This window comes from Coloeus monedula, assembly GCF_965178545.1.
Source record: "Coloeus monedula genome assembly, chromosome: 25".
In the NCBI taxonomy this organism is placed as follows: domain Eukaryota; kingdom Metazoa; phylum Chordata; class Aves; order Passeriformes; family Corvidae; genus Coloeus; species Coloeus monedula.
Window position 1 is genome coordinate 731,341 of NC_138805.1, and position 19,727 is coordinate 751,067.

General features: G+C 52.8%; 1 protein-coding gene across 3 annotated transcripts in view; it reads right to left on the reverse strand.

The window, feature by feature from the left end:
• Positions 1 to 19,727, reverse strand: part of FLI1 (Fli-1 proto-oncogene, ETS transcription factor) — an 84,703-nt gene that overhangs the window by 31,602 nt on the left and 33,374 nt on the right. For all 3 annotated transcript variants that reach the window (XM_082296912.1, XM_082296914.1, XM_082296913.1), the window contains one exon: positions 6,900 to 7,108. In XM_082296912.1, coding sequence (XP_082153038.1) covers positions 6,900 to 7,108 — 209 coding nt within the window. The remainder of the gene's footprint in view (positions 1 to 6,899; positions 7,109 to 19,727) is intronic.

Consider the following 19,727-nt stretch of genomic DNA (forward strand, 5'->3'; position numbering starts at 1 on the left):
ACTGTGATCTGGGTGTGACACTGTGATCCAGGTGTGACACCGTGATCCAGGTGTGACACTGTGATCCATGTGTGACACTGTGATTGGGGTGTGACACTGTGATCTGGGTGTGACACCGTGATCCAGGTGTGACACTGTGATCCAGGTGTGACACTGTGATTGGGGTGTGACATTGTGATCCAGGTGTGACACTGTGATTGGTGTGTGACACTGTGATCTGGGTGTGACACTGTGATCAGTGTATGACACTGCTCTGGGTATGACACCGTGATCCGGGTGTGACACCGTGATCCAGGTGTGACACCGTGATCCAGGTGTGACACCGCTCCAGGTGTGACACCGTGATCCAGCTGTGACACCATGATCAGGGTGTGACACCGTGATCCATGTGACATTGTGATCCAGGTGTGACACCATGATCGGAGTGTGACACTGTGATCAGTGTATGACACTGCTCTGGGTGTGACACCGTGATCCAGCTGTGACACCGTGCTCAGGGGTGTGTCTCTGTGCTCCAGGGTGTCACATTGTGCTCCAGGGTGTGACACCGTGCTCCAGGGGCTCAGGCTGCTCTGCTCAGTGCTCAGTGCTCACTGACCCTGGCGAGTGACCGACCTCCTCTCCTGCCCTGCCTGGGGACCGAGGTCCTCTCTCCCCCCCACTGCTCTGGAGTTAAATTTCCCTGGAAAACACCCCCTGCAGATGGGACAGGCGCTACTTCTGATCCAATCGTTCCATATATTCCACTCATACAGCTCTGTGGGGAACTGTTCCAGCACAGACCCCACCTGCAGGCTTGGTCCAGCTCTGGGGCCCCCAGCACAGGAAGGATGTGGAGCTGCTGGAGCAAGTCCAGAGGAGACCATGGAGATGCTCCCAGGGCTGGAGCCCCTCTGCTCTGGAGCCAGGCTGGGAGAGCTGGGGGTGCTCACCTGGAGAGGAGAAGGCTCCAGGGAGAGCTCAGAGCTCCTTCCAGGGCCTAAAGGGGCTCCAGGAGAGCTGGAGAGGGACTGGGGACAAGGCATGGAGGGACAGGACCCAGGGAATGGCTTCCCAGTGCCAGAGGGCAGGGCTGGATGGGAGATTGGGCAGGAATTGTTCCCTGTGAGGGTGGGCAGGCCCTGGCACAGGGTGCCCAGAGCAGCTGTGGCTGCTCCTGGATCCCTGGCAGTGCCCAAGGTCTGGTTGGACACTGGGGCTTGGAGCAGCCTGGGATAGGGGAAGGTGTTCCTGCCCATGGCAGGGAATTGGATTTGGATGACCTCTAAGGTTCCTTTCAGCCCGAACCTCTCAGGGATTCTGTGATCTCCAGACTCTTGGATGACAACACTTTCTAAAGAGCCTCTCCCTGCCTTCTGCTGGCATGGAAGGAGAACATGGACAGAGCAGAGCCCTTGGCTGGCTGTGCTCCCTGCTCACATTGCACACACCCACATGACCCTCAAGGTGAAGTAACCACAATAACCCCGGGGCTGTGAGGTCCCCTCAGTGTTTCTGTGATGATTTTTCACATCACGGCCTCTGCTCTGGCAGTTCAGACCCAGCCCATCCCTTGCTCTGTGCCTCAGCAGCCAAACCCGGACAGCCAAGTACCAGAAACATCTGGCAGAAAGGGCTGAAGAGAACTTTGAGAGGCTGAGGTGCCCCTGCCAGGCACTGTGGGCAGAGGAGCCATCCCATTAATCCTGCCGGACACAGAATGTGCTCCAGGTACCCGGCAGGGTTGTGTCCATGTGGCTGCAGAGCTGCCTCCCTTCCCTCTGGGGAAGTTTTCAGGATGGCTGCATCCAGAGCTGACCCTGCTGGACACACATAACTGGGAATAGCGTCACCCAGACTTAACTGGGCAGAGACTGAGCTGTGCCTGAGAAAACACCACAGAATCTTCAGTGGCAGCAGAAGAGCGAAAAGATCCTTGACTCTGTGTCTTCTGGAACCCAGCATTTCCTACCAAACCCAGCCTTTTACTGGGAATGGAGGCAGTTCTGCCAGTCTGAGTCAGCCCTGCCCTGCCCCAGCTCCAGGTGAGGGATTTATCCCAGCAGGAGGGGGGTGTAGCTGTGCCCACACAAGGAAGGACTCAGCCTGGGGAACAGCTGCTGTGTCAGAGGGAGCAGGGAGCTGTGAGCCATGGATGGTGTGTTCATGGAATATCGCTCCTTCCTCGGCTCGTGCCTCAGCCACAGGCAGGCTGGGATTTATAGAAATACTCCCTCATTGAGAGGCTTGTGCAAGGGGGTTTCAGATCCCAGATCGATCCCTGGCTTTTCCCAGAGACCCCTGGCATTCCGGTGGCTCTCCACGCTGGGTTTGCCAGGCTCTGGCAGGATGCACGCAGGTAAATGGATCCAGGCTGATTTCACAAACTCCCTGGAGCACAGCCCGTGTGGCCGTGGCAGAGCCCAAGGAACACGAAGCAGAACTCATTCCCACTGTCCAGAGGCTCCTCGCTCCAGCAGCTTTCTCTGAGGATGCCAAGAGTTTGGTGTTTGGGAATGTTTTTCCTAGACTGGCCAAAATGGACAAGCAGCTGGCCTGGCACTGACCAGTAAATCCGGTACAGCTCCAGCCTGGGCTCCAGAGGTGTGGGAATAAAACAATCCCTGTCCCAGGGCTCTGTCTAGGAATCACCTTTGGCTTCTGTGTGAAAGAGCAAAATAAGGGACTTCAGGAATTTCTGAACCTGGCTCAGGGGGATATTTTCTCCTTTCTATCCCCCTTTTCCTATCCTTTCATTCCTCCTTTCTTCCACCCCTCCTTTCTTTATAAATTTGCCACTTTTTGGTGTAAAGCCCCATTTTAATTTGTTGTTTCTGGGTGAAGGAAGGAAAGACAGACACTGGGATTCTGCTTGTGGGAAGAAGCAAGAGGGAACAGAGTCAGCTCCTCCAAACCTGGATCTGCCTGCGCTTCAGCCCTGCTCTCAGGAAGGCCTCGGGAGGAGGGAAACTCCCGCTGAAAGAGGCTGCAGAACTGCCAGAAGGATGGAAAAGTTCAGGTTGTTCATCCCGGACAGGTAAAGGCCAGCAGGAGGGAGATGCTCGGGCAGAAGGACCCGGCAAATCCCACTAGAGGGCTCACACGGTGCTCCAGGGGGAGTTCGTCCCTGCAGGCACCAAACAAAGTTCTTTGGCTTGGTCTGACACAGTCCCTGGGGCACAAACACCTTTGGGAATCCCCAAACCTTGGCCTCACTTTCATGTTCTGATGCAAGAGAAACATCAAATCCCAGAATCCTGGAGTGGTTTGGACTGGAAGAGCCCTTAAAGCCCATCCAGTGCCACTCCTGCCATGGCAGGGACACCTCCCACTGTCCCAGGCTGCTCCAAGCCCCAATGTCCAGCCTGGCCTTGGGCACTGCCAGGGATCCAGGGGCAGCCCCAGCTGCTCTGGGATGTCTCTGCAGAATGGCTCCAAAGCATTTCCAAAGCACTGACCTCACTGTTTCAGCTGGACAAAATCCGTGCCACAGCTGGGATTGCCCAGGGATGTTTGCCCACATCAGGAGAACGTTCTTTCACATTTGAAGATCAGACATATTTTGTAACAGTTTTTGAAAAGTCGCTCACTCAGTTTAGCTGCAAATGCAGATCTGGGGGAGCTCAACATATACAGCCAGGATTTGGGATTTCTGTTGCTTGGTTCATCTGGAATTTACGTAAACTACAAGGAAAGCTCTATTATTAACATTGGCTGTAAATTGGGTTAAACTTTACCCAGCTCTCCTCTAAATAATGCTCCTCCTTTATTCAGTGGGATTTCAAATGTGAAAGATTTTTTTGTTTACTTTGGTTTGGTTTTCAAATACAATTTTAAATGAGTTTTGCTCTGAGCAAGGTGCTGTCTGTGAGGGCAAGGGCAGATTTTGAGGCCAAAACCTTCCTCAAGGTTTGATAACAGTGGAAATTAATGAACTTTCTACATCTGGATCTTGCAATAATGCAGAATTCCCATCTTCTCCCCTAAAACAGTGACCCCTGCCTGAACATCCCCTATGCACACTTAGGGTGCACTTATCTGGGAAATTCTGTCCAGTTTGAGGGTAAACCAGGGAATCCTGACATGGGGTAGGAAGCTGGGCGGGCTTTCCATGTTGTTTAGTGGTCCTTCAAAGACCCTTCTCCCACTCTGCTGAGGACCAAACCAGCTCATCGCACCCTCAGCCCTGCTCCTGCTCTCTGAGAGAAAGGGGAAAAGCCGGGCACTGTCCCTGCTGTGCCCAGGTCCCTGAGCTGTGTCCCTGCCAGAGCACACAAACCCCCCAGCAGTGACACCCCCCGGTGACAGCACAACAAAGGCTGGTCCTGCTGAAGGGGCAGCTGGAACATGGGGAGAGGGTGCTTGAGGGACAGGAGAGAGGCAGGGACAGAAGCAGGGGGGCATTGGGGGGTGTTCAGCCTGCAGCGGGAGTTAAGTGGGACTGGGACTGGGACTGGGACTGGGACTGGGACTGGGACTGGCATTGGGATTAGGACTGGGATTGGCCAGGCAGCTGATGGGCTGGGGAATGAGTGGTTGGAGTGGCCCAGTCCATCCCCATGGACTGGGATGAACATGCAGGGAAAGCAGGAGGGGATGGAGGAGTCAGGGGAACCTCCTGTCCCGGATGCTCTGCAGCTCCTGTGCTAAGGACTTCTCCAGAGGCAGGGTGGGAGCTCTGGCAGGCCGTGGTCCTGACATTCACAGCAGCCTTCTCCTCTCTCCTGACAGGGGTTACCTCTCTCTAGGGGCACTGATCACGCATTTTGTGTCCAAGAACCTCGGAGTCTTGAGCAAGTCTGCAAAGAAGCATTTCCTGTTCGCCCAGAACCAACTCACTCCTAAGGGCCCTTCCCATGGCTCCTGGGCTCCTACAGCTGTTTGTGAATCAGTTTGTCCAGGCAGAGCTATTTCCCTTTTTTCTGAGCAGAGGAGGAAATGGGCACGCAGGGATCACCAGGGAAGGACAGCCCAGGACGTTTCATTCCAGAGCACACGGAACACCCGGACAGTTTGGGTGTACAAGCACAGACACACTGCGAGTGACACAGAGCCTGTGCTCACAGGACCTGCAGCACAGAGAGATGTGTGGCTTATGGCAGCCCAGAGGGTGTGGAGGGCTCCTTTCCCTGCCAGATTTCCCTGGGACACAGGAGGGTGAAGGGAGGAACCCCTCTGTGTGTGTGGGTCTGGCACTGTGGGTGCGAGCAGCCGCAGCAGCCACAGAAGCCCAGGATGGTTTGGGTTGGGAGAGACCTTAAAGCTCATCCCATCCCATCCCATCCCATCCCATCCCATCCCATCCCATCCCATCCCACCTTCCACTCTCCCAGGTTGCTCCAAGCCCCATCCTTGATTTGGGCAGCCTGGCAATGCTGCAAAGGTTCCTCCCTCCTTTTCCTTAGAAAACCTTGGTAGCCAAAGGTAGCCCCCATGACTATCAAAGCCTCTGGTACTTCCAAGATCCATCCTTTTATCTGTGTCATGTTTTTTCAGGAAATAACTCATTTTCCCATGTTTCAGCCCCAGTTCTGGGATTGGGAACACAGTGCAAACACCCTCATGGCTTTCATGAAGTCGAGAAGTGCTCCTGAGGTACAATCAGGGTGAGATCGAGTTCAGCCTGCAAATGATCCCCACAAGAGAGCAACTGCCACAAAGACCTTTATCTGAGGGTAGAATCAGCATCCACTGTACACTCACAAGATAAAAACAACACGCTGCTGTTTGATGTCTTTAACACCATCATCCCTCTGCAGAGGGCTGAAAGCACAAGGCTGCTTTCTCTTTCCAGCTCTGTGCTCTGCTGTGTTCTCAGAAACCAGGAAAATGTGCTGCTAAACTCGCCCTAAAGCAGAAAAACCCTTGAGGGTTTCACTGTTTAAACACTACAAATGCTGGAGGGGTTTGTGACTTTGAAATTCAAATCACATTTAAAATTAATGTGAGCTCTAAAAGCTTTTGTTAAAAACCAGAAGTGTATCTATATTATAAATATATATTCAAAATTGAAAAAAAAGAGACATTTTTACACCTAAAGATTATGTTCAAGAAGGTGAAATTTGTTTCCAGGCTTTGGACTTGCAGTAATGTTTTGAAAAGGGACAAGCTGTGCTGGGATGAAAAAACGTTTTCAAGCCATTCAATTTCCCATTGAACAGGGAAATGATTCACCTCTAGGTACAAATCACAGGGCCTGAGCTGTCCTATGGCTGGGAGCTGGGCAGGTTACACCAGCCCCACTCACCGTGTGGGGGTTCACACCCCTTCTCCAACTGCTCCTGAATTCCCTTTGTCACCAGTGTCACCTCTACCCACACAGAGGGGTGGGCACAGGCCTTTGGTCCCATAAAGCACCTCAGTCTCCTCCTTCTCCATCAAAAACCTCTCCAGTTCCAGGGGTTTGCTTATGCCCTGGTACAAATAAAAAGTGTCCTCTAGTGGAGCCCTGGCAGCCCAGCAGTGCAGTTTTCAGTGCTTCCCTGGCTGAAACTCCAATTATTGCTGTGTGAGCCCCTCTGTGAGCCCCTGCAACCACGGCACATCCATGGGGTGCTGAACTAAGGGGTGAAATATGGGATTTACAGCAGTGTTTGCAGCGTGAGCTCTGCCCTGGCAGCCTCGTGCCCAGTCTGTGGAGTGTTCATGGAAACTGGGAGGGACACACCCTGCAGAGCAGGGTGCTCAGGCTGTTCAAAACGAGCCACTGAAGAAGGAATTACGGGAGACTGGGGCTCGGTGGGACACAGAGAGGTTTGTTGGTGTGCAGGATAAGAGCATGAACGGACAGTGTGTGCTTTGCCTCTGTTTGGACGCAGGGTTTGGATTCAGGAGTTGGGTTTGATGCTCCCTGTGGGTCCTTTCCAACCTGGATATTCCGTGATTAAGACCCTGCAAGTGTGGCAAGGCTCCTTCCTTACCTGGATCCGTTCATGTGGTCATACTCCCGTTTGACGCTGACCCTCACGGGCTGGTTGATCCACTCCTGCTGGGGGGGCAGGGGGTTGATCTTGTGGGGCTGCCCGAAGTCGGGGCTGCCGGAGGCCGTCATGTCCTTGGGGAGCTGCGCGGCCGCGCCGTACGTGGGGTCAAACAGGGACTGGTCGTCGCTCACCACCGACAGAGCCTCCTGGGGAGAGACAGAACCAGCGCTCAGAGCCGTGGCTAAAGCAGGAACTGCCCTCTGCTCCTCCCTCCGAGCCGGGGAGCACCTGCAGGGCCCCGCAGCTGCCCCGTGCTGGCTGCCACTGCCACCTGCCAGGGGAACCAGAGCCCCTGGGGTCCAGGAACCCCTATGCAAACCAGGGCTTGCTGTGCTCTGCTTTGCTGGCTGCTGGCTTCAGGTGGGAGCAGCGTTCAGGTTCACTGGACCTCTGCAAACAGTGCAGGAGCTGCTGGGGCTGTGGCACCTCATGGGGGCTGTGGCACCTCACGGGGGCAGCTTCACCCCCAGTCCCAGCGAGTCCCCTGCCCACCTGCTGCTCCAACTGGTTTGTAGTGGGAACACCTCTGGAGTGGCAGTGAAAGTCTCTGCGTCTCCTTTGGGAGGGTTTGTGTGCTGTTTGTGTTTTGAGGTTGCTGCTGAAGGAGAAGCAACCAGAGCAGGTCAGAGTTACGGGTGTTCGTGGCGGGGGAAAAAATGCATTACTTTACACTTTTTGTTTATTTTGTGGGAAGTGAAGGGCTGGTGTGTTACCCAACTGTGCATTTCTAGAAATGCTTAAAAACAGGAAATTGTTATCCTTTTTTTTATTTTTAATCTTTTTCCCCCTTCTTGCTGAAACTCCAAATGTTGACAAAAAGTTCTATCTATTTCCTCGCGTGGATGTGCTCGGGTTTCCCAAGCGAAGAGTGCCGGGCTCCTGATGGCTTTGGCACAGCCCTGCCTGACTCAAAGTGCATCTGGCAAGGGCTGCCTGCTCTGGAGGAGCTCGTTAACCACACACAACACAGCTGCCTTTATGAGTGGCAGGGCAGAAACTGAAGGAGGAACCTCCCGCACTGAAAGCAGCCCCCACTTTAATGTGAGCTGATGGAGCGGACTCCAAAACAAAGCTCCAGACTCACCTCCTCTGGGCACTGAGCACTCAAAAGCCACCCAGCAGCGGTGTGTGGGCAGCAGAGGGTCACTGAACGCACAGCCTGAACCAGGAGCTCTTAAAAATAATAAATTATTGCTCTCCCCCCCCCCCCCCCCCCCCGGTAGCTGTTTCAGAGGTTTGTTTTGTAAATTCTTCTATAAGCAGGGAGGGAAACAGAAATTCAGAAAACTTAGAGAAGTGCAGCTCCTGCAGTGACACGAGAATCTAAGCACAAATCAGACACCACCAGGCTCGTGATACCATCACTAAAAATGTCAATAACTCAGAGTCTGCTGGTCAACACGAAAATCCCCCTCAGCCTGAAGTTAACCCACTTAGAGAGAGTCAGGCCAGTGCTGTGCACTCACAAAAATCAGCTTTTTTCTGTCTCTGATCTCAGCCCCCATCACAAACCCAAATAAGCCGAAGTGGTCTGGAATTGGAGTGGGCCTGACTAAGCCTGAACTCAGAGGAACCCTCGAACATCTGCATCAGTCCTGCTGAAGCTCCAGCATTTGCTGCAATTCGTGATCAACCTCTCACTCTGGTCACAGCCCTCAAACAACGAAAGGGAGGGGTTTACCCCACACTACCCAGTGGTGGTTGGTGAAAGGAGCTCACACTGTGTTCAACCTTTCCAGCAGCTTTTCCTTGGTGGATTCAGAACCTTTCAAAAATACCCCTCCCTTTTTCAGCTTAGAGTAAGGGAGGGAGCGGATTGTGTGAGAAACCCCTCAGAGGGCTGGGATTATCTCCAGGCTGCAAATATTGCCTGTGCAGGAAGGTACAAGAACAAGAGATGGTTCATTCTTCCCATCAGAGATCAGGATTTGCTGCTCCTCTGATTCACTGAGATCAGGATGCCAGGCAGGCGTTCCCAAATGATGCGTTTTCTGCAGGCTTCTGCTTCTTCCCAGTATAAAAAGTGTCAGGTTCCCTACCTGAGGTGCTGGGTGAACCCCACACCGGGCTGCTGGACTGGCTTAGGACCCTCTAGACCCAGTCTCAGCTGGGCAGAGACAAGGAAAATGTGACTACAGATTCATCAGATAAAGATTCTGAATGTTTGGATTTGGAGATCTACAGTCTAAAAACATACACAAAATTGGAGGTTTTTAAGGGATACAACATCTGGGAAAAAAACTATAATGACAGTTATCCCACAAAATCAGTGTGAGAGGTTGCTCACAAGATTTTTACTGGAACTTCATCAGGATTTAGGCAGGGGTTGGAGGGTCCTTCTGAATTCAAGCTTAGTCACGCACTCTTAATTTCAGGCTGCTTTTTCTGCCTAAAGCCATTTTTCTTCTGAAGAAAGGTTCTGGTGGTAAAGAAATCGGAAAGCAGGGATCTCTCTGGCTGTCCCAAAAAACCCCAAACCCAACAACACTCCACAGGATCAATGGCTGGGGCTGCACCAAGTACAACTCTTTACGCACACAAGCAAGTACATCCTGCTCTGTGACACAGTGTGTGACAGAGAGCTTCCTCAGATAAGGATCTTCCTTGAAAGACAAAGTGGCCGCTCAGACCTGCCTGCGTGCAACTGGTGTTAACTGGGACAGCGAGAACCTCACTGGGGCACTGGCACCAAGCTCTGCCTTGTGCTGCTTGAACAGTTTCAGTCCTGAAAACAGGAGAAGAAATCCAAATGCTCCAGCTGCTCGTGGCAGCTCCTGGGCCAGGCGTGGTTTGAGCTAAACCCGAGTTGGTGGCAGCACAAAGGCTCAGCCCCAGGGGAGCTGAGCCACCCCAGCAGATGAGGAGAGATAGGGCTGGTGACACCTGCTCAGCTCCAAGAGCTCAGCACAAGCAGCGCTGCTGACATGCAAGGGAAGGCGGGTGGCGCTGAGCCAGCCCCCTGCCACCGCCTCAGCCCTGTGCCCACATCCAGCTGAGAGAAAAAATATGGGGGCAGGCAGCAGGCAGCCTGTGCGGCCTGGGCACCCCCTGGACAATGTCAGGGCTGCCTGGGACTCGGGCTACCTCTCCTGGAAGGGGCCATGGCTCGGCTTCAGGCTGCAGGGAATGTGTACAACCTTCCCTGTGCTCACTGTGGAGCTCAGCTCCCCAGGGCAGTGCTGGTCAGGCCCAGCTTTGGGGGCCCAGCCTGTTCAGGAGGGGTTTGGCTGAGGCAGAGAGCAGCACCTCCATGAAATACCGAGCTTCTCTCCCCTGGAATCGAGAGCTACTCAGTGTTGGGAGACTGGGAAAACACTCTGAGGTGTCCCAGGTGCCAACATCGCCTGCCCAGACAGGGCACAGCCCGCCGGGGTCCCCCCACGCTGCTGCCTCAGCCTGTGGCCTTGGGCCGGCCAGCCCGGGGCTGAGACAGGGGCTATGTGTACTGCTCTGGCATATTTGTTACCTAATAGTGCCTCTGGGAATAGGCTGGCCTCAGTTTTTCCAGGTTTTAATCACATTCCTGGCATAAATGTGACCAGTGCCGTCCATGGCAGCTGGCAGCACATCCAGGTCCCCGGGCAGCCCCGGCCCCAGCCGCCCCAGGGCAGCCCACCAGTGACTGCCACAGGCGAGGCCCCCGAGGAGCTGGCACCCACTCCTGCATCCCTCAGGCAGGAATCTGTGGTGTGGCTCTTATTTATACAGCAGTTTCCAGCTGTGAGAGGGTGAATTTGCAGGTCTGCCTGTACTTGGATGAGCCATCTGGAGCCAGGTCCCAGGTGGGAGTGGGACACAGTGGGAGGGCACAGGTTGGCTTTGGCCCTGAGGGCAGGAACAGCCAGTCTGGGATTCTGGGGGAACTGACAAGCCACCAGGGCTTCAAGCAAGTTTTCCTGATCCCTTGCTGTGAAAGGGAGGTGACACACACCCTTCAGCAAAGGTTTCACTCGGTTAATGAATGGAACAGGGCATTCGAGAAAGGAGAAAGGCCAGGGGGACAAGGGCTGGTGAGGTGAGCAGTGCTGTCACCCCAGGTGTCCCCAATAACTGGGGTTATTCTGTATGTGTGCAATGAGATTTCACTGAACATCAGCTTTGAGCTCTCTACATTCACTTTTCTGGCCATAACCACATTTAAAAGGCGTTGCTAAAGATCAAAGCTTCATCCTCCTCCACAAAGGCTGACTTAGAAGAGAAGAGAGCGCCGAGTACCTGAACCATTGCGCCATGGAGAGACGACTCCGCCTCTAGACGGGTGGCTGTTTTCTTTCCTTTTTCCCCCCCTCCCCAAAATTTCACCGCTCCGGGTCCTGAGAGAAAATAACTCCCCAAATAGTTTTGTAAAGAGAATGTTGCCAACATAGCCCTGAAGATCCCAGACCTAACGATTCAAAGCACCAAAATCTGAGATCCAGCAGCCCCACACACAGCCCAGGGTTTGCACCGAGGAGCAACCCTGGAGTAGAGATGACTTTGGCACTGCAGTGTTACCATTCAGCACTTCTGCTGCCAGCATCTCCTACGAGCACAGAGATAACATCAGGCTTGCAAGAGAATGAGTCAAATAAGAAATTCAAACAGGAGCAGGGTCTGTGCTGATCTTGGGGCAGCACATTCGGATGGACCAGGCACTGGGTTGGAGGCAGGAGGACAGAGTGTTGTTCTCAACCCTGCCCTTGACCTTTGGCACAGCCTTTAGGGAGCATCCCCCTCTCTCTGCCTTCTTCCTCTTCCCTGTCCTGTGCACACTGTGGGGCACCGAGCCCCAGCATGCTGCCACTGGGACACGGACAGGAATCCTTTGGATACACTCTCATATACCCACTCTTTCCTTGCACCTAATCAAACCAAGGATTCCCTCTGCAGCTTTTCCAGACCACTTTTCCTGAGGTTTACTCCTGCTGCTCCACCTTCCTTACAGGATGTGATTGGGGCAGGGACTTGCCAGAACTCCCCCTGGGAAATTGTAATCACGAGCATTTGAGTGCCAACAACCACAATCCAATCTTGTGCCTTTCCCAATCCATTTAAGTCCTGCTTAGGAGCTTTTCCGGGCTGCAGCTGGAGATCCTTCATTCCCCCCAGTGACTCCAGCAGGATGAGCGCCGTCACTTCCAAGTGCATTGTTCTTCCCCCTTTTACCCACTTGCAGCACTGCCCAGTGTCCCACAACGTGCTGTTCACAGCATTTCCCAGCTGGGCTGCTGGGGCTGGGACACCCCAACTGCTGGAATCCCTGCCCCAGGAGGAGGGATGGGAGGAGATGCAGGCTGCTGTCAGGGAACCATGGAATGGTTTGGGTTGGAAGGGACCTTAAAGCTCATCCCATTCCTCCTCCTGCCAAGGGCAGGGACACCTTCCACTGTCCCAGGGTGCTCCAAGCCCCTTTCCCTGCTGCAGCAGCACTCAGGGTGAAGAAGGCAGCAAACCTTTAACACTGTGCCCAAGTCTCTGCAGAGCTGAGGATTTCTGTGGGCATAAAGGAGGGGGTTCATTTCATTATTTTAGGGCATCCCACACTGCAGGTTTTTGCCCCAGTCTGCACTGGAGACTTGCTCAGAGCCACAGAGCAGGACAGTGACCCGGACAAAGAGCTACCCACTCAGCCCAGGTTGCCTTTCCTTCCCTTTCCTCCCCTTTCCATCCAGGCTACTCCATCCAAGGGTAGCCTGGCAGCCTTGGAATACACCATAATTCCTTCACAATTCAAATACATGGGAAACCACAACGTGGTATCTTGTGTTAGGGGGAAACAAAGCAGGAGTCAGAGTAGCAGAAACAGCAAAAACACTGAAAAACACCAAAACCACACTGAAATTAGACAGCTCAAAATTGAGGCAAAATTATTTAGCAAAACTCCTCATAAGGGAAAAAAAAAAGTTCACTATTCCCATCAAATTTCATATCAAGTGGGTAAAAGAAGGCTGCTAAAATCAGTGTTCTGTTATTTTCATCTCAAGATCCCCGAAAGCAGCCTTGAAAAATATGAACCATTCTTCTGTACTTCACTTCTCAGAAAAGCACTTTACTTCAGGCACACTTTCATAGGATCTGGACCGATTACTTTTTTTTCCTCAGTCTAGACTTCACATTAATGGTTTGGGTTTGTTTCCAGCCAACTGGGAATAACCAGGTGACAGTTTCTCCTTCCCAGTGAGTTGCTGCATTAAGGATATTGATAAGGAGGCTTAAACCAGGCCTGGAGCTGTGGGAAATCCCCAGGAGAAGCCTCTGTGAGGTCTCAGCACAGGCCCAGGAACAGAGGTGGAATTAAAAAAGAACCTGCCCAAATTACCTCTGTGGCCCCTTGACCTCCAGAAGGTAAATGTGGTGAAAGCTGAGGCTGGAGGGTCCATCCCATCGTACACATCCCGAAATCCTGGAGCATGCTGCAGCTCTTCCTTCAGAGCACGAGCAGCAGCAGCAGCAGTGCCTGGAGCAGGGAACAGCCCTGTCAGTCCCCAGCTGGCTCATCCCATCCGCGGGCTGTGGACAGGGAATTCCCTGAGCGCTCCTGCCTTCCCCAGTGCTTCCCACCCTGCTGGGACTGACACTGGGTGAGGTGGGTGTCCATTGGGACAAACCACAGCTCCTGGCTGCCGTTCCCAGAGAATTCCCTGGCTTCTGTTCCCTGCCCGGTTCTGCCAGCCAGGACACGTGAGAGGATTCAGGATGAGGGTAGAATGTAAAACCTGTTCCAGGTGCTGGAAGCTTTGCCTTTGGCATGGCTTGGGCCAGGTTTCTTATCCTGGCAGTTAATTGCACTGAATCACTGGGAATCTGGGATCTGATAAAAGCCAGGAAATGGCTCTGCCTGGGATGGACAAGTCCTGAGGTGGAGATTTTCCCAAGAGCCTGAAGTGACACCGATCATGAAAGGATTCGCCTGCATGGATGACCCAGCCTTGCCTGCTCAGGCTAAGGACTGTATGATCCCACAGGACCTTTTCCAAGCCGTGCCATGTTCCCAGAAAATCAATCGGCCTTTGCCAGGTATTAACACTCCCCACAGCCGCTTTCCTGTGCTTGTATCACCACTCCTCTCTGCCCTCAGCTTTTCTCCTCCAAAGCTGTATCCCCTTCTCCCTGAGACTGATGCTGTTGGGTCACAGCTTTCCAGGGCTGAGCTCCCAAATCCACCCAGCTCTAGCTCACCTTCCTTTTGATTTAATTTAGTTTCTTTTCCCCCTCATGCTTTTAAAACAATTGCCTTGCTCCCAGCAGATGTGTTTGTAAACAGAGACACATGGGCCTAACTGCGAACATGCACCCTTCAGTAAATATTATTGTAGCATTTTTATGGTCTTCTCTGCTGAAGGAACAGGGAGGGAAACTGCAAGATGGTTTCAGAGCCTGGCTTGCTGACAAACCCCAACTATCCTGGATCACAAATGCAGAAATGCTGTGCTGACCTCAGCTCTGTCCTGGAGCACCCAGTGCCCGGCCCCTCGCCTTGATGTGCTGCCAGAGGCTCTTCCCAGTGGCAAATATTCCATCAGGACTCTGCAGACTGACCCAGCACGCTGTGTCAGGAAGGCTGAGCTCACTCCGAGCTGCATCTGCTGTTGCAGTGGTGTCACCTTTTCCCTCAAAGCAGAGCTTCTGGGGGGTGTTTTCATTTGTGTCACAAACTGAGACTGACAATCCTGCTGGGTTTTGTTTCCGACACACAGAAATAAATTGAAGCTTTTCAATAGAAATTATTTGCCCTGGGAAGGAAAACAACAAATGGAGAAACCCAGAAGTACTGGGGGTTTGTCACCAGAGAAGGTCTGTCCCATCTCTGGGCCTGCTCCCAGGCTGCCTTGGAAAGGACAGAAAGGAGCCTGAGGGAATAGGTGCAAACCACAAAACCTTGTCTTTTCTCTTTGGGTTCCTACTGCCAGAGCACTGGAAAGTGCAAAAAGAGTGTTCTCCCAGGAATTCAAGAGCTGGGAGGTGGCAGCTTGGGGAGACACAAATATTTCAGGTTGTGACTCATGGCTCCAGCAGTGCCCATTCATTATTTTTATTCCACTTTGATACCATTGTCCCCGTTACATTCACAACCCCGCCGCCATATCCTGTTTTGTTCCCTGCCACCATTCCCTGCACAATCGCAGGAAGCCCATCAGGAAGCGGCCATCGGGGGCTGTTTTGTTTCCATCCGCAGAGAACAAAACAAGCTCCTCCAGCCCAAGATGACTTATCCCAGACTGAGGAAAAACAACAGCATGAAAGGATCCCGGCAGCATCTCCAAGAGCGAGCGCTGCTCCCTGCGACAGGAGCCTGGGGCACCTCAGCGCCTCTTGAGGGAATGCTCAGCCACGGGAGGGCTCAGCTGAAAGGAAATGGAAGGAATGGTCCATCTCTGACATCTGCAGTGTGCAGTGAGGGTCTGGGCACCCTATCGAGGGGCAAACACAAGCCCAACACCGTCCTGCAGCTGAATCCTACACCAGATGTGGCTTGGCTTTTCCAAGGGCTCGAGTCTATTTGTGCCCTGAGCCAGGTTTGGGTTAAATCTGAGTTCAGGGTTTGAGCCCAGAGCTGGGTTTGGGTTAAATCCGAGCACAGGCTCTGAGTGTCCACAGCATCCAGAGCACAAACTCAGGGTTTGGGCCCAGAGCAGGTTACTTGGGCTGGGTCAAGGCTGCATCACAGGGAGCCCAGAGGTGAGAGGAGAGGTGAGAGGGGGGAGGTGGTCCAGGGCTCACAGGAACCTGTCTGTTCCCCAAGAAGCACATGCAAGCTCCTGATACAGCACCGGGAGTCTGATCTCTGCCTCTGGGCCAGACAAATGGTTCTGACTGGGATGGATGGGTCCTGAGGGTGAGATTTCCAAGGAGCCTGAAGTCACACAAATCCCATGCCCATTCACAGGAGCTGGGAGCCACAGTGCCTTGAATCCCTCTCAAATGCCAGGTTTAAATCTCGTGACTGGCCCAGGTTTGCATTTCCCTGCCCCAGGACACACTCAGTGCCCTCGTGCAGCACTCTGCTGGCTCCTGACCCACATCCCAGCTGCTCTCCTGAGCCTGGCAGTGGGGCTGAGGGCTGCCACCCTGCTGGGATGGCACGGATCCGTGTTTTCCTTGTGCACCGAGCCCAGCCCCTGTGGCTCCAGGGACGGGGTTGTTTCTGCCCACGCCTATAGCACAAGCAGAGATTTTGTGAACAAGCCTGCCCGTGGCATTCCAAGGAAAACAGCCCGGCAGGATTACACCGAGATATTTTCTTTGTCAATCTCAATCGAGATATTTGAACAGGAAAACCCAGTTTACACCAGTGGAAGTTCCCAGGGGCTTTGGATTTCCTTACGAAGGAACGCTGAGGTTTTAACTGGTGCAAGAGAAAGGTCCTGGAAGGATTCAGGGGTTGCCATCACTCCTATCTCTTGGACAAAAAGGCTGAATCCGATCCTGGCACCTGGGCTGGAACCCAAAGTGAACATTGCAGTACAGAAAGGAGTTGACAAGGTGCTGTTCTTCCTCCTGGTATCAAACACGGCAGAGCAAACACCACCCCAGCAACACTTCCAGGGAGCTGCAGCAGGGAACCAGCCTCTGCTGCATAACTGGAGTGAAGCTTTTGCTGAGGACAAACATTCCCACTAAACAAACACATCTAAGGCCTTCTCTAGTGTTACATCTGCAAGAACCAGGCTTGAATCAGAAAGAATCTACAAGAACCAGGCAGTGAGTGCTGGCTCCTGGCTCACCCAGCAGCAGATGTGAGAGTAAAGATGAAAAAAGGGCTTTTACACAACTGTATTAATGTCCCCATGCCTCAGTTTCCCTGTCTGTGTGATGCTGCCCCCAAAGAGCTCAGATTTTGTAAAACCATCCCCTGTCCTTGGAGAAAGAGGCTGCAGAACTGACAAGTGTTTTCACAGGGGTAGGATTGATAGACAAAGCAAAACTGACTTTCCTCTGAGACTAAGCACAAAACCCTCACCAAAATCCCTTATCAGCGACCATTAACAGAAAGTCTGTTGGCTTTATCAGCGTGGTCCTGAGAAGGGCTTTGAGCCTGGCTCAGATAAATGAGGTCCCTTGCCACCTCTAGTAATCCCAGAATCTCAGAATGGTCCAAGTCTGTGCCCAGGGATAGTTCTCTACCCCTGGGAGATGCAATGGCTGGTGCAGCAGGGCCCGTGGATGAGCCCCTGGCAGGGATTTTGGATGTTGTGCTGCAGGGAGGGCAGGCAGGAACTGCAGCAGAGGCTCCTGGTGAGTTTGGGAGGGGCTGGGAGCCAAATCCCAGCCCGGGGCCCACTCAGTGCTGGGGCTTTGGCCAGATCACTCAGCTCTGCATCCTCCCCTGGGCTGGAGGTGAGGCTAAGGATGTGTAGCCAAGGGCCAGCTTGGAGCTGATTCTGCAGGTTTCTGTAATCCCCAGTGCCTTTGCTCAGATCTCTGTGGGATCCCGTTATCCCTCAGCAGGTCCCCTCTCGTACAGTCAGTGTGATGGGTTTGTTCTGGCCTGTTTTGCTGGATTTTAAATGAAAATCCATAGCTCTGAGTTGATAACTGAAGTGGGGAGCTGTCAGGTTCTGTCGCAGCAATGATCCCAAAAGACAAAGCCACCATCTCAGGGGTGCCCTGCAGACACATCTGAGGCTGTTCCAGGAATTTTGCCGTGGGGGAACCAACACAGAGCCACCAAACACTGCTCCAAGGCACTGTGTCAGGATAACTAAACCAAGACTAAACCCCTGCCCCCAAAAAAGCTTTCTCTCCTATAGGGCAGATCTACCTTTCCCCCCTGCACTTTGGGGTGTTTCCTGAGGTGACTGCAGGGTGTTTTCCTTTTGCTGGAGAGTTTCTTACGCTCAGGCCATGCTCAGTAACATAAATAAGAAGCAGAACCCTCGGCACATCTCCACGTTCTCAGCAGAGCTGATAGGGCTGCTCTTATCTCCAGAAGGGCAGGTTCCCCGAGCGGTGCTGAAAAGCCTTTTATCAGATGCAAGGTAAGGAGAGTTCTCTCTGAGATGCAGCTCTGCAGCTCTGGCAGAAAAGTGGGGCTTCTGACTGAACCTCTTCTGGTTCTGTTTAGTGCTGGGGTGAGGGAGCAGGACAAGGTCCTGTTTGTGGGGCTGGCAAGACAGGGCTGCTCCTTGGCCTTCCCAAAACAACTCCCTGCTCCCTGAGCCAGAGGAAAGCCCTGTCAGAAATGGCTTAACGATCTTCTAATATTTCCCTGCAATTAAAGGGCACATCTGTCTCGCAGACCCCGTCCTCCTTCGCTAAAGCACAGACATGAACTAAACAGTCTGTCCTGCCGGGCCGGGGGTAACAAAGGGGCCCATTCATAACGCAGCACTCGGCCACTTTGTGTGTGTGAAGCGAAGGAGAGTTTGCATTCGGAGAATAACCTGTGCTGGAGCGAGCAAGAGACTTCTGCTCTCATAAATCAATCAGCTTTCGCTGCTAATAACCCGGCCTGCCCCCCAGTCCTGCCTGCAAGGAGCAGCAGCCACCCTGCAGAGACCCAGCTCTGCCTGCAGGGCTCGAGGGAGAACCTGCTGGCTGCGAAAACTCTCGAGGGGATTAAAAGAATTGGTGTCAATTTGGGTTTTTTAAGGCATGGAGGAGAAAGGGCTCTCCCAGCCCAAGGAATCTGGGGGTCACCTCAGCGGCCTGAGCTGTGTCCATCACTGGGTTGGCGTTTCACACCGTCCCTTCTCTCACAGCCAGGGCTGGTCCTGCTCTTGGCTCAGCAGGAGAATGGGAGCACTGCAGAGCAAACCAGAGCAAACCAGAGCAAACCAAACCAGAACAGACCAAACCAAACCAAACCAGGCCAGAGCAAACCAGACCAAACCAAACCAAACCAGACCAGACCAGACCAGACCAAACCAAACCAAACCAAACCAAACCAGAGCAAACCAAACCAAATCAGACCAAACCAGACCAGACCAAACCAGACCAAACCAGACCAAAAAAAACCAAACCAAACCAGACCAAACCAAACCAGGCCAAACCAGACCAGACCAAACCAAATCAGACCAGACCAAACCAAACCAAACCAGACCAAAAAAGACCAAACCAGACCAGACCAAACCAAACCAGACCACACCAAAACAGACCAAAAAAGACCAAACCAGACCAAACCAGAACAAAAAAGACCAAACCAGACCAGACCAAACCAAACCAGACCAAACCAAACCAACAACCAACCATCCCTCAAAGACCCATTCCTGATTTTAGTGAAACTGAGGGCTTAAAACCAAAGAAAATCAATTGAGGCACAGCTTGGCAAAGTCCCAAACCCAGCCCGTGCCTTTCCCTGCCTAAGAGTTTCGGGCAGTCCCTGCAGGTTTATCCAGATGCACTGTTTAACATTAATTTGGAAATGCCTTGGGAATGGGCTCTTAGGGGTTTTTTTCTCCTTTCTGAGCCTGACACCTTGGTCATGAGCTGTGTCTCTGTCTCTTAGTGCTGTCCCCATACAAACAAATAAAGTTCACACCTCAGCATACCTCATTTCCTTTGCTTTCAAGCGAGCAGGAAATGGCCAGGAAGCGCCCACAAGATGGTCCTGTGGTTTGAGTGCTACAGTGACATTTGGGAAATGGGCGCTCGTTTACCATCTCGGCAGCAAAGCTCTTTGCTCAGCTCTAGCCAAAGTTCTCTGTCCAAAATGAGGGGTAAAAAGGGTGTCAAGGCCACGGGGTAAGAGATGGACAAGCCTAGAATGTGGTGGGAGATCCTTGTTTTATCCTGAGAAAATTCTGGAGGCTGGGGGAAAATTTTCAATCCTGGTGTTGGACAGAA